We start from the raw sequence: 15,051 nt of genomic DNA, 5'->3' as shown, positions 1-15,051 counted from the left end.
CCGAAAATAATAACAAAGAGGGCATTAAAACTTCAGCAACAAAGGTTAAGAATCATATAATTAAATGAAAGATTCTATCATAGCAAAAAATCTTCATAAACAAATATATTCAATTTACTTAAAAAAAATCAAGAAATGTTATCCAGATTAGACAATTAGCACAAAACATTATCCAAACTATCATGTATTAAAAAATGGCTGGAAAGAACGAATGAATGAAAGAAAAAAGGTATGGCATTAGCAAAACACTCCTAAAAGTAACAGGAAAGAAATAGTACCTGATTTTAGAGAGATTGCATGGAAGAAATTCTAAGGAAATGAAAGACTAATAGTACAACTTTATCAAGGAATTAAAAAGGTGCAGCAGTTGCAACTTTATAATGATTTACTCAGTTCATTGTACCTATCTTTACGGAATTGTCTTTTCATTTACTTGGTTTATTGTAGACTGTAGTACACATTTATGATTCGTTGAAGGTAATTTACTTTTTGGTACAAAACTATAATAGGAATAGTGTTTTAGAAAAGGGCAAAAATTGACACTCAAGTTTTAATAGGTAATTAGGTAATTCAAGTTTGTGGAGGTTCCCACTTTTAGTATAAAATATAATATAATAATTGATATGACACGATGATATGATTATATGGAATAATTGATTGCAAGTTGACTCAGTTCCAGATGGCTCGGATGGAGGCTATTCTTGGGCCTGATTCAGAGCCATTTGGAACCTTTGTTTTCGATCACCAGTGGAGCTTCGAGGAAAAGGATTCGGAGAAAGAATCCGAGGATGAGTCAATGTTCAACATGATGAAGAAGTACGATCCTGACTCCTTTGCTATTAAGCTTTCTAACTTTCTTCGCCCTCACCACGACCTTCATATTCGTGAAAAGTGTGCTTATCTCCTTTGCAAGTTGCTTACTGATGATGATGACTTGTGTACTTGGCGCAATCTAAAGTGTCGCCACTCAATCAAGCATCAAGTGTATGATTCTTGATCATATATCCCTCAATCAAGAATCAGAGTTCATCATCCATCAGCTCCTTAAAACCGTTTGGAAGCTGGTTGATTCACTTCTACCAGATAACGCCTGGCCTAAATTATTGCCATCCTTGTACCAATGCGTCGCTGATTCCAGTTCAACCCAATACTTAAAAGGGGAAGCTTGCGCGATATTTACTACACTAGCTAAGGACATAGGCGAAACAACAGTCCCTTGCGTAAAAGATTTGCCCCCAATATTCCTTAATGTACTGAGTGATGATACCCTCGATATCTACATGAGGATTGCCGCCACAGACCACAAGATCTGTGATCACCTTCATTCAGTGCGTACCGAGTTCAAATGAAAATGGATATATATTGTTTCAACTCGTAGCATTTCAGATGTGCTTTTTTTTGCTGGAAAACTGCTTAAATTTAAAGTATTAGTGTTAGAATAGTATAATTTTTATCCTTAGATTGCTTATTCACTTGTGATCATTAATTTGATATCAGTTGTTACCTTCAGATGTCAAGAACGATATTGAACTGATGAGAAATCGTCAGAGATAAACGTTCCACTTGCACCCATCAAAATTTCATTGTGCATGTTGAAATATGATAAAAGCAAACATATAGATTTTGTTATTCGTAGATAAAGTGATGTTCCTCCGATGTACTAGGTAATATTGTTATAATTTCTTCACAATTGTTATTCTGAATATCCTTTTGTAGATTATTCCAGTTTGGTTGAATTGTCTGCCTATAAAGGGTGACGTGTATGAAGCCAAATATGTTCATGACCTACTACTATGTTCAATGGTTGAAAGGTAATTAGTTTGCTCCAGTTTTCATCCTTATCGGGTCTTCACATTAGTATTTCAAATCTTCATTATAATTTGATTCATATACTTTATTCAGTAAAGCTAGGAAGAAAGATTACAATATAGATTCTTTTGTTTTATAATTTTCGAATGCTAGCTCATATATTAATGCCTTTCTGTTCTTCAGAGTTTTACCAAAATTTGTCACTTGCAGGTTAGACAGACAACCTATTGGTCCCAACTATCAGGGCCTTCCAAAGATTATTTCAGTTTTTGCAGAGGTTGGTTTGAAATCATAACTATTTTATGAGCTGTTCATATTGAGATTGACATAAAGATTTCTCAACTATGATTCTTTTATCTATTCTTGTAAGAAGAACATTAAAACCTTTTGACATTTTACAAATTACATTTTTCTGTATTACTCGTTTGTTGAGGTATCTTCAGAAAACACTACCACCAGCCATGTGGGAATCAGCATGGTCTTATCTTTTGCCTCGGCAGGTGATGGAATTGAAATCCATTCTATCACCCAAGAAAGATGCTAACTTTTAACCAATTCAATCATACCACTAATTTTTGTTGGATCAAATTTTTTGATGGTAAAAAATGGTGTAATGCTCTCTCCAACTCAGTTCGCCGAGGCGCTGACTTGGTACCAAATGAACCCTTAGCCTGCCTTCAGTTTTTCCAATCATCATTTACATTTGTTCGGCCATATTAAGGCTGTTTTTTGTAATCAAGCTAGTAGCCTTCACTTCCATTAAAAAAAGAATTTGCTTTGGTATTAAGCTTAGAAGACTTTCTACGAGTCATGATTTAGCACCAAATATTATTGCTGCCTCTAAACCATTTAAACCTAAGAGGAATTTGTTTGATGGGCAGTAAAATAATAAGGCTCAAGATATGAATAAACAATCCAATATGACAAATTAACTCGGCAAATCAATTATCAAATATCAACATTCATGTAAAACCATAACCCCAGAATAAACGAGTTTAGCCACGCATAGTCATGGTAGCAATCTCAACTAACTCCCTAGAATACATAAAATTCAATAAAAGAAGGGAAAAGTAAGAACTCAAGACGAATTTCGTGGTTTTCAAACTCTATGATGGCTTTTCTCTGCTTCCAAGTGTGTTCGATGATCTAAAGAGACGTTTTTGACTTATATATTGCGTATAATAGTCGTGGGCCAAGATTTTCCTTTTCCTTTTCCGAATTAGTTTCAGAGATTGATGCTGAGTTGGATGCTTCACGAATGCCTCAACTTGAACTTCTCAGCATCGGATGCTAGGGTGGATGTTTCGCGTCCACCATATATTCCCTCAAGCCTTGCTGCGCCCAGGAGTGGATGCTAAGGTGGATGCCTTCTTGAGACTTCACTGCTAAGGGTACTTCAAATAACTTTTTTTCCTAGGTTGGATGCGACGCATCCACCCTCTTCTTCTATAGCTGGAACATTGTTTTCTTCATATTTGTGTACTCCAAATATACTAAACCATCACACACATCTTAATTAGTCGTAAAACCAATAATTAACACATATTGGGCATTTTTAACACCAAATAGTACCCAAAACCGATTAAAACATAAAAATATGCCCAACATCAATACCTCATACTATTATGCACCAATTCTTTAAGAAACCCAGATTACTATAGAGGCTTTCCTTTTCTTTGCTTTTTAATAGTAAAATTAAGCAACTGCACACTAATATACAAGACACTAGATTAAATATATTGACTTTGTTATATATAAGTGGTAGTCAACCTTGATATCTCTTTCAAAGAGAATAACATAATTTAAAAGTTGCAACATCTCCTAGATTTATGCAAATCGTGGAGATCAATCACTAAAATTAGATAAGAGAAGAAAGATCAATGGGTTGGCTGGCCAGTTCATACATTCTATTTTAATTAGTTGTTAGATTTTAAAATAATCCCATTGGTAAAAGTTTGTGGTGGCTAGGGGTGATCATAAATGCCGGAAAAACCAAACTAAACCAAATAAAAAATCAAACCAAACCGATCAACAAAATTGATACTTTTTTTTGGTTTGGTTTGGTTTTGGTTTTTAATTCTAAAAACTATTCAAATTTGATTTGATTTTGGTTTTAATAAAAAAATAACCCAAAAAACGAATCAAACCGACTATAGAAATAGCTATTTAAATTTATTATTACGCTTATATGTATATATAATTTTATACAAAGTTTCTAAAAAATTATGGTATATGTTAACCGTTTGCACTTTTAAACTAGTTCTTTGCTATTATAATAATCTAATTCTTTGCCTTTACATTCTAGCTTGATTGGTAGTTTTCTTTTGCTAAGTACAAAAATTTATTTTATGTTAGAAATAATCTATTTTTAATTGAGTCATTAAATTATTCATCACTATATGATTCAATTATCATCAACGTATCTTGCTAAATGATAGATTCTCAAAGAGCAATTTGTTTGATGTTACGTTGAAAATATAGTCGTCGGCATATGCATTTGGTAGTGTATATCATATTTAAGAAAAAATAGATAAATAGCCGAAAAACCACATAAACCGAATCGATAAAAAAATGACTTACTTGGTTTGATTTTTTTAAAGGAAAAAACCAATCCAAATTGAACCATAAATACCCCTAGTGGTGGCATTTTGATGCAATATGTGATGTACGCGCATATCACGAGTTTGAACTCTACCTATTATTAAATGGAGAAGGTTAATTAAAGGATGGGCATATTTTCCATCGAATTCCAAATAGTGTGCCAACTGGTCGTTGGGACTTCTCAGTTAATTTATAAAAAAGAGTGTTATTGTTATAATTATGAATTTTGCTTATGAAAAAGTTCGGTTAACCAATTTAAATGGCTAAAAGGTTATAGGGATAAATATTTGAGATTATTTCACATTTCATCCAGCTTTAATTAGCTTCATAATATTAACCTTCCTTGTAGTTTGTAATATTACGTTTGCCTTCATTATTTAAATTTTTTTTGTAAGAATTACTTTAAATTATTTGATGTTAACATGTAACTTTTTTTGGTAAAATACATAACTTACCCCTGAACTATGGACCAAATTTCTGTTACACACTTTTTATGGACGAAAATTATTTTACACACTCAATCATTCTAGAGTGTGTAAGATGATCTCACACACTTTTACTATGTGGCATATGCGTGCATAACCAAAGAAATAAAGAGCATGAACACTTAAAAACAAAAATTTCAATCCTTGTTTAAGTGCCACATGTCAAAATTTTAATTATTTTCTTTATTTCTTAAATTATTTGGCCCCCAGAATCCCACCCACTCGCTTCTCTTCTTCTTCCTCATACATTGTCCCCCTTTTTCAACATCTTTTACACATAAAATTTACTCACGATGTCCCCTTTGGGACATCACAGAATAACTTCTTAGTATCTCATCTCTATTTCGACATCAGATTAAGTTTCATATTCGACTGACATAACAACTACATTTTTTAACTTTAACTAAGATTTGAGTTTTACTTCAATAATAAATTAATTACTGCTCTTGGAAGTAATCTATAATAGAGTTTAAACATATAATGTATCTGGAATTTGGTGGTTTGCTGGTCGGAGAAGTTGAAGGCGAATTAGGCAGCCATAATATCTTTTTTAATTTGGAGTTTGGGGTCGTGATTTTCTTGTGTTAGATTTGAAATTAAAATCAAAAATTTGAAACTAAATCTATTTAGGCTACTAAGTTTTGGTTTGAAATCGGAAGGTGGTGGTTCCGGTATTATCGGCAGCAATAGAGAGCGAAGGAGAACAGAAAGAAATGGAAAGAAGGGTGTAACTTTAATTTTCTTGTAGGATATGGAAGATAGATGAATGTGGAGAAGGGTGGCAATGAAGATATCTAATTTCATGATTATGGGGTGTTCGACGAGATGAGATGAAAGGGGTAATTTGCAGAGAAGAGAAAGAGATGAAATGAAAAAGATGGTTAAGGGGTGTAATTATAATTTTATGTGATTTATTTTTTTAATAAAAATAATGACACATGTCATGACTTTATTAGTGCGTGACATTGCACATGTTTTGAAAAATCTCGTAAAAAAAAGGTGGTGTGTCTTAGGCACACTTTGTAAAGGTTGGGTGTGTAAGGTAATTTTCGTCCGTAAAAAGTGTATAACAAAAATTTGGTCCATAGTTCAGGGGGTAAGTTATGTATTTTACCTAACTTTTTTATATGCAAATATATGTTGTCTTACCCAATTCCCGATGTTGTCACGACCCAAAATCCAACTAGTCATGATGGCACCTAACCCAACCCGCTAGGTAAGCCAATTATCAACTATCCAATTCCAACAACAATTATTACAACAATTTAAGTAAAGGAAAAATCTTAATCTTATATATTCCCCAAGAACTGGTAGTACAAATCATGAGCTTCTAAGAATAGAGTATACAAAGTTGATATGAAGTAATACACCATATGTTTGTAAATTACATAAACAGAGTTTTATGAATCTAAGGCTACCATAAACAAGAGGCAGCTACAATCGGAACTCAGGTACATCTTCAGATCCAGCTCCCAACGAACACAACAACATCAACAGCCAACATCTGCACGCAAGGTGCAGAAGTGTAGTATGAGTACAACTGACCACATGTACTCAATAAGTAACAAACCTAACCTTAGGTTGAAAGTAGTGACGAGTTTGTACTAAGGTCAGAGTTCAACTCCCATAACTAACAACAGTTCATAACAACATAAAGCAAGTAATACCAGAAGTAACTCAACAATCAAATGCTCAATAAAACATGATTTCTGAAAATAGTTCTACCTTTCAAGTACATCAATGAAAACCCAAATCGTTTACCGGAGTTGCCAAAAATATGAATAAGTTTGTTGAAAATATGAATTTTTCCAAAATCCTTTCAATAATAAATAAGATGTTTCTTTTTCTTTCGAGATAACCAGTGTAAAACAAATGCATCACTATGGCTATCGGCCAACATGTGTGAGAAATCATGAATGATGTGATACCGTACAGCATGAGGAAAATACATCTTTATGCCTGTATGTCATGTGTGCATGTCAATGCAATGTATCTCAGAGATGAACTCATGTACTCACACTCTCAGAGTACTCAATGTCACTTCTTCTCTCTTTCCACTCGTCATGCTCAACCACTTAGGTAGTGTATATGGCCCATACGGCCCAAGAAAATCCATCCCGGAACATATACAACACTGACTATAAGTCACCCAGTACTGAGGAAAAAGGGCAATCCAACCCTGTGGAGAAATCCATCTCCAGGTAGTAAGTACTTCGGACAAATCCATGTCCAGGGAAATCCATCCCTCAATAGTATCATCTGCGCTCACTAGGGGTATGTTATAGACTCCGGAGGGGCCCCTTCAGCTCAAGCGCTATAAACCGCACGGACAACTCACGTGTCATAATATCAATATCTGGATTCGTATGGAAAACTCACGCGCTGTACGGATAACTCACGTGCTATAGTATCAATATCCTCACAAACATGCCCTCGGCCTCACTTAGTCATCAATCTCTCCAGTCTCACTCACGGGCTCACAATGCCATGAAACTAGCCCGATAACAATGATATGATGTATCAATAAATAACAACTGAGACTGAAATACGATATGAATGCATGAATATGACTGAGTATGAAATATCAATGAAATCAGTGAAATGACAGCAAGAAACGACCACTATGGGTCCTAACAGTATCGTCACAAAGCCTAAACATGACATCTAGCATGATTGATAACTCAATTACTTTATCACATGGTCCACGCTCACATGCCCGTCACCTAGCATGTTCGTCACCTCAATACCAAATACATAACACGTATAATCAGGGTTCATACCCTCAGCTCTAACATTAGAAGAGTTACTTACCTCGAACAAGACAAATCCAATGCAGAGCAGGCTAAACAATGCTCCAGAAATCCCATTCTGTGCGTATCAACTCATGAACGACTCGAATCTAGCCACAATAAATTTGATTCAGTCCACACAATTTATAGGAATTAATCCCATATCAAAATTCTAATATTTTCCACAAAATCTAAAATTACCTTCCAAAAATCGTACGTCTCGTAATCAGATGAAACTCACAAAATTTGACAACCCAACTAAATACAAGTTCAACCATACTAATTTGACTCAAATCCGACTCCGAATCGGTGTTCAAATCTCGAAAATTTATTTTATAAAATTGTAGAAAATTCCTCTGATTTCTCTCGAAAAATCAATATTCACGCCGAAAATGAAGATTAATTCATGAAATATAATCACAAGGGAATCAAGAACACATACCCCAAGTTGTGTGGCAATATTCCTCTCCAAAATCGCCCAAGCCAAGCTACAAAATGTCCAAAATGAGAAAATACCGGAAACTCTCGTTTTAAATACTGCCCCAGCGACTTCTGCATCTGCGGACAAGGGGTCGCACCTGTGACCCTCGCTTCTACGGAAATATTTCGCACCTGTGCTGCCCCGCTCACCATTTTCCGCTTCTACGCCCACTCGTTCGCACCTGCAGCCTCGCAGATGCGGGCAAATTTCTCGCACCTGGTTGCGGGCACATGCGGCCGCACAATCTTGGCCGCTTCTACGACTGGTTGCGCGCACATACGGCCGCACAATCTTGGCCGCTTCTGCGACTGGTTGCGCGCACATGCGGCCTCGCACATGCGGTCAGACCTCCGCAGGTGTGAAAATACCAGAAGCAAAATTTTCAACAGTGGTTTTAAGTCCGAATTTGATCCGTTAACCATCCGAAACTCACTCGAGGCCCCCAGTATTTCAACCAAATATATTAATTAGTCCTAAAACATACCACGGGCATACTCGAGGCCTCAAATCACATCAAACAATATTAAAACGATGAATCGCACCTCAAATCAAAATCTATGAACTTTGAACTTTTAAATTCTATATCTTGTGCCGAAACACATCAAATCAATCCGGAATGAATTCAAATTTTGTACACAAGTCATATTTCACATTATAGACCTATTCCAATTTCCAGAATCTGATTCCGACCCCGATATCAAAAAGTCACTCCCTCAGTCAAACTTTTTCAAAATTCAGCTTTCACCATTTCAAGCTTAATTCCACTACGGACCTCCAAATAATTTTCCGGACACCCTCCTAAGTCCAAAATTACCATACGGAGCTATTGGAATCATCAAAATTTAAATCCGAGGTCATTTATGCATAAGTCAGTATCCGGTCAACTCTTTCCAACTTAAGTTTTTAATTATGAGACTAAGTGTCTCATTTCAATCCGAAATCTTTCCGGATCCGAACCAAATAATACGATAAGTCATAAAATAACTGTAAAGCATAAGTTGAGCAGTAAATGGGGCTGTAATAATCAAAACGACCGGTCGGGTCGTTACAGATGCAGATTAGTTTTGTTTTCTCTGTAACTTTTGATTTTGGAAATGATGTTAAAGAGTTAGGTTGTTGTTGGGGGGGGGGGGGGTGAGTAGGGAAATGATATGAAAAAAATAGAACTTTAAAAGTTTTCTGATTAATTTGTAATTGGTTTTGGACTTCCACTTTGAATAAGGACATGGGTAGAGGTCCCTTACAAAATTAAGGGGTCTTTACATAAATAGTCGGTTGAATTTACTGTTTATTTTTCCTGTTATACGAATTATACACACTTTTTGGATTTTTATATATATATATATATATATATATATATATATATATTATACATTTAACAAATATTTTTAGTTTAAGCGGTTGAGTAGATGACTATTTAGGTTAATTCTTCTCAGATTAAGGTGTGTAACTAGCTTTTCCAAACAAGTTTAGAGTGCAACTCACGTATTTTCCCCCTTTGTTAAATATACGTATAAGTAGTCAACTTTGATATCTCTTTCAAAGAGAGTAACATAATCTGAAAATTGCAATATCTCCTAGATTTATGCAAATGTGGAGAGCAACCACCAAAATTAGATAAATGTAGACTTTTTGGAAGCGGGAAGAGGGGAGTTGACCTTTAATATTGTATTGGTTGTTGATATATATACATAAGGGGTTTAAGTTAAATGCCAGGGGTAGGTGACCTTTTTAAAACAATTTTGAAGCAAAAAAGGGAGTTAACCTTAATATTTACATTGTTGGAGGAGGTGTCTATAATATATATATGTATTCGGTTTTATTTATATTTGGGGAAATAGCTAATGATGCAGTTGTGAATAACGAGCTGACTCTGATTAAGATGGAGGCAATTTTGGGGTGTGACTCAGAGGCATTTCAAACCTTTATTTCCTATCACTACACCTACAACTCCGAGGAAACAAAGTCGGGGGCTAAGTCAATGTTCAACATGATGAAGCAAACTAATCCAGAGTCCCTTGCTCTTAAGTTTGTTGATCATCTTGGCCCTTTCTACGACATTTATACTCGTCAAGTGTGTTCTGATGAACTCCTTAGCGAGTTGCTTAATGATGAAGACTTATACACTTGGCTTAATCTAAGCGTCTCCACTCAGTCCACAATCAAATGTATGATCCTTGATCGTATGAACCATGAAGATTCAGAATTCATTAGCCAAGAGCTCCTTAGAACCGTTTCAAAGCTGGTATAGGTTTTAGCACAGCACATGCTGTCATTTATTATAATAAAGCTGGCGAAGAATGGACCTAGGTTCTTGAGGAGGTAGCTAGTAGATGTAGTGGGTACCATGTTTGACATAGCAGAGGATAAGAGTTTGAATGGAAGGACATAGGCACTTGGCAATTGAGTTCGTGTTAGCTTTGGTTGAGGCTAGGGAGAAGGCCCCTGGTATGATGAAGAAGTTGTCTTTGTTTACTACCACTTGTTTTGCAGTATTGTTGAATTTGTTACTGGATATTAAGGATGAACCTAGTTGGCATAGTTCGGAGATCTGGAATGACCAGGTAACAACTTCATTTTTGGAGCAGTCGTATTTAGACCGGGTTTATAAAGCATTAGGTGGTAGGACTATCGCCCATATTATTGTAATGTCACGAGCATCACATGTGACTTGTTAGTTAGGCTGTTAGTTAGGCAGCTTATGGTAGTTATGGATGTTAATATAAGTTAAGGGTAGATTAGTCCTTTTACTTTTTTACTAATCATCTTCTTCTTAGCTTCTTGTATATAACGATACAGTAGTGCTCAATGTAGCTGTGGCTTGAATATTTCTCAATTCACCGACTCTCTCTCTCACAATTGCTTCTAGAACTTTCCTTCATTAGAGACCTTCGATAATCACTGTGTTTTAGCATGGTATCAGAGCAGCGTAACTGGATTACATCACGCTAGATCTCTGAATTCTTCTCTTTTTTTGTTCTTATCACCGATTAATCGAGATTTGTTGAAGCTGGCCAAATTTCATCCATGACAAAGTTTGATTCGTCAATGTCGGAGATGGCGATAATTGATCACAATCATCCACTGTACATTGGACCTTCTGATACTCCTAGTTCAGTCGTTATACCTGTGAAGCTTACAGGCTCCGAGAATTATGGGCTATGGAGTAGATCGATGAGAATAGCACTTTTGGGGAAGAAAATATTAGGTTTTATCACTGGTAGATGTAGCAGGAGCTGTTGGAGTAGTGGGAGACATGCAATGCCATTGTTCTCTCATGGATTATGAACAATATGGCACCAGAACTTCTAGGTGGAGTTGTATATGCATCTGATGCATATCTAGTGGGGGAAGATTTGCGAGAAAGGTTCAACAAGGTAAATCGTGTTAGGATATTTCAATTGCACCATGAAATTGCCACACTATCTCAAGGAACTAGTTCTGTTTCAGTATATTTTTCAATATTAAAGGGATTATGGCATGAATATGATGTTTTGGTTCCATTTCCTAACTGTTGTGAGAAATTGAAAGAGCATGTAGAAAATTTGCATCAACAAAGAGTTATGCAGTTTCTATCTGGTTTGAATGAGTCATATGATCAAGTTAGAAGACAAATCCTTATGAAAACAAATGCACCTAGTCTAAACCAAACTTATGCCATGATTATTCAAGATGAGAGTCAACAGAAAATAAGAGTGAATGCTGTAATGTCTAATAAGATAGAGCCATTAGCTATACAAGAAGGACGAGGAAGAGGAAGGAGACAATACCTACAATGTGAGTTTTGTCATCTTAAGGGACATACTAAGGAAAATTATTATAAGATTGTTAGTTATCCTGCTGATTTTTTCCCTAGAAGGAGATATGGTGAAGGAGTAAGGACTCAAGGTAATTGGCAACAGAATCCTCGCACTAGAAATCAAAATATTTGGAATGGGACAAATAATGGTAAATCTGGATGGAACAATCCTAATACCGGTAAGCAAGGTGGCAATAGTGGCAATGTTGGTAAACCAGGTGGCTGGAGAAGAGAACGTATGGCTATGATTAACAATGCGGATGTAAGTACATATTCTATGTAGGATATAGGTGATGGTCCCTCTAGAGTTGTTGAGCACAAGGGATATCACTTGTCACGACCCAATTTCACCTATAGGTCGTGATGGCGCCCAACACTACAGCTAGGCAAGCCAACTAATAAGTCAAACATACATTGGTTAAACTTTTATTCCAAGAAGATAATAAAATACAAATTTCTACCAATGTGTGTGCCAAGACCCGGTGTCACAAGTGCATGAGCATCTAGTAGATTATACAAAACTCCAAATACTGTTTGAAATGAAATAGACAGAATATAAATATAAGAAGAGACACTGGTAGCTGCAGAACGGCTCAGAAAGGCAGCTCATCACTATGCCTCGGGATGATGTGGGTATATGATGATAGGTCCTCCACTAGTACCTGTCTCAGATCCTGCACAAAAAGTGCAGCAAATATAGTATGAGTACGTAAATAACGTGTACCCAGTAAGTATCAAGCCTAATCTCGAAGTGGTAGAGACGAGATGGCCAACTTTGACACTCACTATAGGTCAATAATAATTGAAATAAAACTAGGATATTTAAATCAGCATGATTTACAGAATTTACAATAATTTATTTAATCAGCGAAAATAATCAAATTCCTTCAAATGTAACAATTCTCAATATATTAATTAAATTCCTTCAATTCGAATAAATTCTAATTTATCAATTAAATCTCATTTACATGAGTAACAATTAATTCCTAAACAAGCAAGAATAATAATTCATTAAATTCCAAGAATTTTCCAATTTATTAATTAGCTTCACAAGCTGAAATAAATTATTAAAGTATCGTGTAATTATTATTATTAAGCACGATTTCTGCCGAGGACGTACGACCCGATCCAGAGTGTCGTGTACACTGCCGAGGGACGTGCGGCGCGATCCATAGATGCATCTATCCTGCCGAGGCGTTCGGCCCGCTCCACAAGAAAGGAGGACATTTTCTTATGTACCTCCGGAAGGAGAGTATGTTTATTATAAGATAAATTTGGGAGGAGAATAATTTCTTTTAACAATTAATTGATTTAAACAAAAATTAAGCATATGAGATTTCCATCCTTTAATATCTTTATCTAACAATAAACAACATATTCATATATATCAATTAATATTAATTAATAACAAAATACAATTTACACAAGTTAGGCATGCTTTGAGTCCTAAACTATCCGGACTTTAGCATTAATAGTAGCTACGTACGGACTCTCGTCACCTCGTGCGTACGTAGCCCCCACAATTTAGCAACAATTATTTAATCTTAATCACCTATGAGGTAATTTTCCCCTCACAAGATTAGACAAGAGACTTACCTCGTCTTTCTCCAATTTAATCCACAATTATGCCTTTTTCACGATTATCCAACTCTGTCTGGCTCGAATCTAGCCAAAATAATTCGATACAATCACTAAAAATTATAGGAAATAAATTCTATAAAGAAATATCACATTTTAAATAAAAATCCCGAAATTAATTAAAAATTCGCCCGCGGGGCCCACATCTCGAAATCCAGAAAAATTTATAAAATTCGACAACCCATTCAATTACGAGTCCAACCATACCAGTTTCACTCAATTCTGACTCCGAATCGATACCGAAATCTCAAAATTTTGTTTCTATGAGATTTCTAAACTTTTCCAAATCTCAAATCTCAAAACACTAATTAAATTGTGAAAAACAATGATACACTTATATATGTAGACCAAATCCGAGTTAGAATCACTTACCCCAATGTTTTTCCCTTGAAAATCTGCCAAAAGTCGTCTCTGCTCAAGCTCAAGTTCGTCAAAAATGGCAAATGGGATGAATGCCCTCTTTTTATAAAACTGCCCAGCAGCCTTCGGAACTGGTCCTCGAACTGGGCCTCGATCGCGGCATCGAACATGTGCCTTCGATCAGGGCATCGAGCTTGGGTCTCGATCCTAGCCCTCGAGCCATACCTTCGATCATGCCCTCGAGCCTTGCCTTCGATCGCGGCTTCGATCATAGGCTCGAGCCTGGACCTCGGTCATGGCCTCGATCAGGGTATCGAGGTTGGGCCTTCGATCATAGCCTCAATCATGGCATCGAGCTTGAGCCTTTTATCGTGACCCTCGATCTTGGGTCTCGATCCTGGCCCTCGAGCTGGACCTTCGATCATGGCCCTCGAGTTGGACCTTCGATCATGGCTTCGATACACTAGCTCGAGCCTATACTTCGTCAACCCTGGGCTCGATACCTGGGCTCGATATCTGGCTCGATATCTGGGCTCGATCACAGCCCAGAATGTCCAACATAAGAGGAAAAATTGCAGCAGCCTTTTAACTCATATTTTTGATCCATTAACCATCCGAAACTCACCCGAGGCCCTCGGGACCTCAACCAAATATACCAACAAGTCCTAAAACATCATACGAACTTAGTCGAACCTCTAAATCACATCAAACAATGCTAAAACCATGAATTATACCCCAATTCAAGTTTAATGAAACTAAGAGTTTTCAACTTCTACATTTAATGTCGGAACCTATCAAATCAACTCCGATTGACCTCAAATTTTACACACAAGTCATAAATTACATCGGAGCTATGAAAATTTTCGGAACTGGATTCCGACTCCGGTATCAAAAAGTCAACTCATCGGTCAAACTTCCAAACTTTAAATTCCTATTTTAGCCATTTCAAGCCTAATTTCACTACGGACTTTCAAATAAAATTTCGATCATGCTCCTAAGTCCAAAATCACCATACGGAGATGTTGGAATCATCTAAATTCTATTCCGGGGTCGTTTTCTAAAAATATTGACCGAAGTCAAACTTAGCAC

General features: G+C 36.2%; 1 protein-coding gene and 1 long non-coding RNA gene across 2 annotated transcripts; both read left to right on the top strand.

Moving 5' to 3' along the window:
- The first annotated feature begins 655 nt into the window (after nucleotides 1–655).
- On the top strand, nucleotides 656–2,226 carry LOC142164394 (uncharacterized). Its single transcript, XR_012695168.1, has 3 exons — nucleotides 656–816; nucleotides 1,717–1,811; nucleotides 2,020–2,226. It is a non-coding gene; the product is annotated as an uncharacterized LOC142164394 (long non-coding RNA).
- Nucleotides 2,227–10,047: 7,821 nt separating this feature from the next.
- Nucleotides 10,048–10,416, top strand: LOC142164121 (uncharacterized). Its single transcript, XM_075221302.1, has one exon. It carries the CDS (start codon nucleotides 10,048–10,050, stop codon nucleotides 10,414–10,416), a length of 369 nt encoding a protein of 122 aa, XP_075077403.1.
- The last annotated feature ends 4,635 nt before the right edge of the window (nucleotides 10,417–15,051 follow it).

The sequence above is a fragment of the Nicotiana tabacum genome, chromosome 9, assembly GCF_000715075.1.
Source record: "Nicotiana tabacum cultivar K326 chromosome 9, ASM71507v2, whole genome shotgun sequence".
NCBI lineage: Eukaryota > Viridiplantae > Streptophyta > Magnoliopsida > Solanales > Solanaceae > Nicotiana > Nicotiana tabacum.
Note: the sequence above shows the minus strand (reverse complement) of the source record. Positions and strands in the feature narration are given on the sequence as shown.

Bases quoted from the DNA above. Each gene is read 5' to 3' on its own strand.
- LOC142164121 (XM_075221302.1), top strand. From the start codon at position 10,048: ATGGAGGCAATTTTGGGGTGTGACTCAGAGGCATTTCAAACCTTTATT.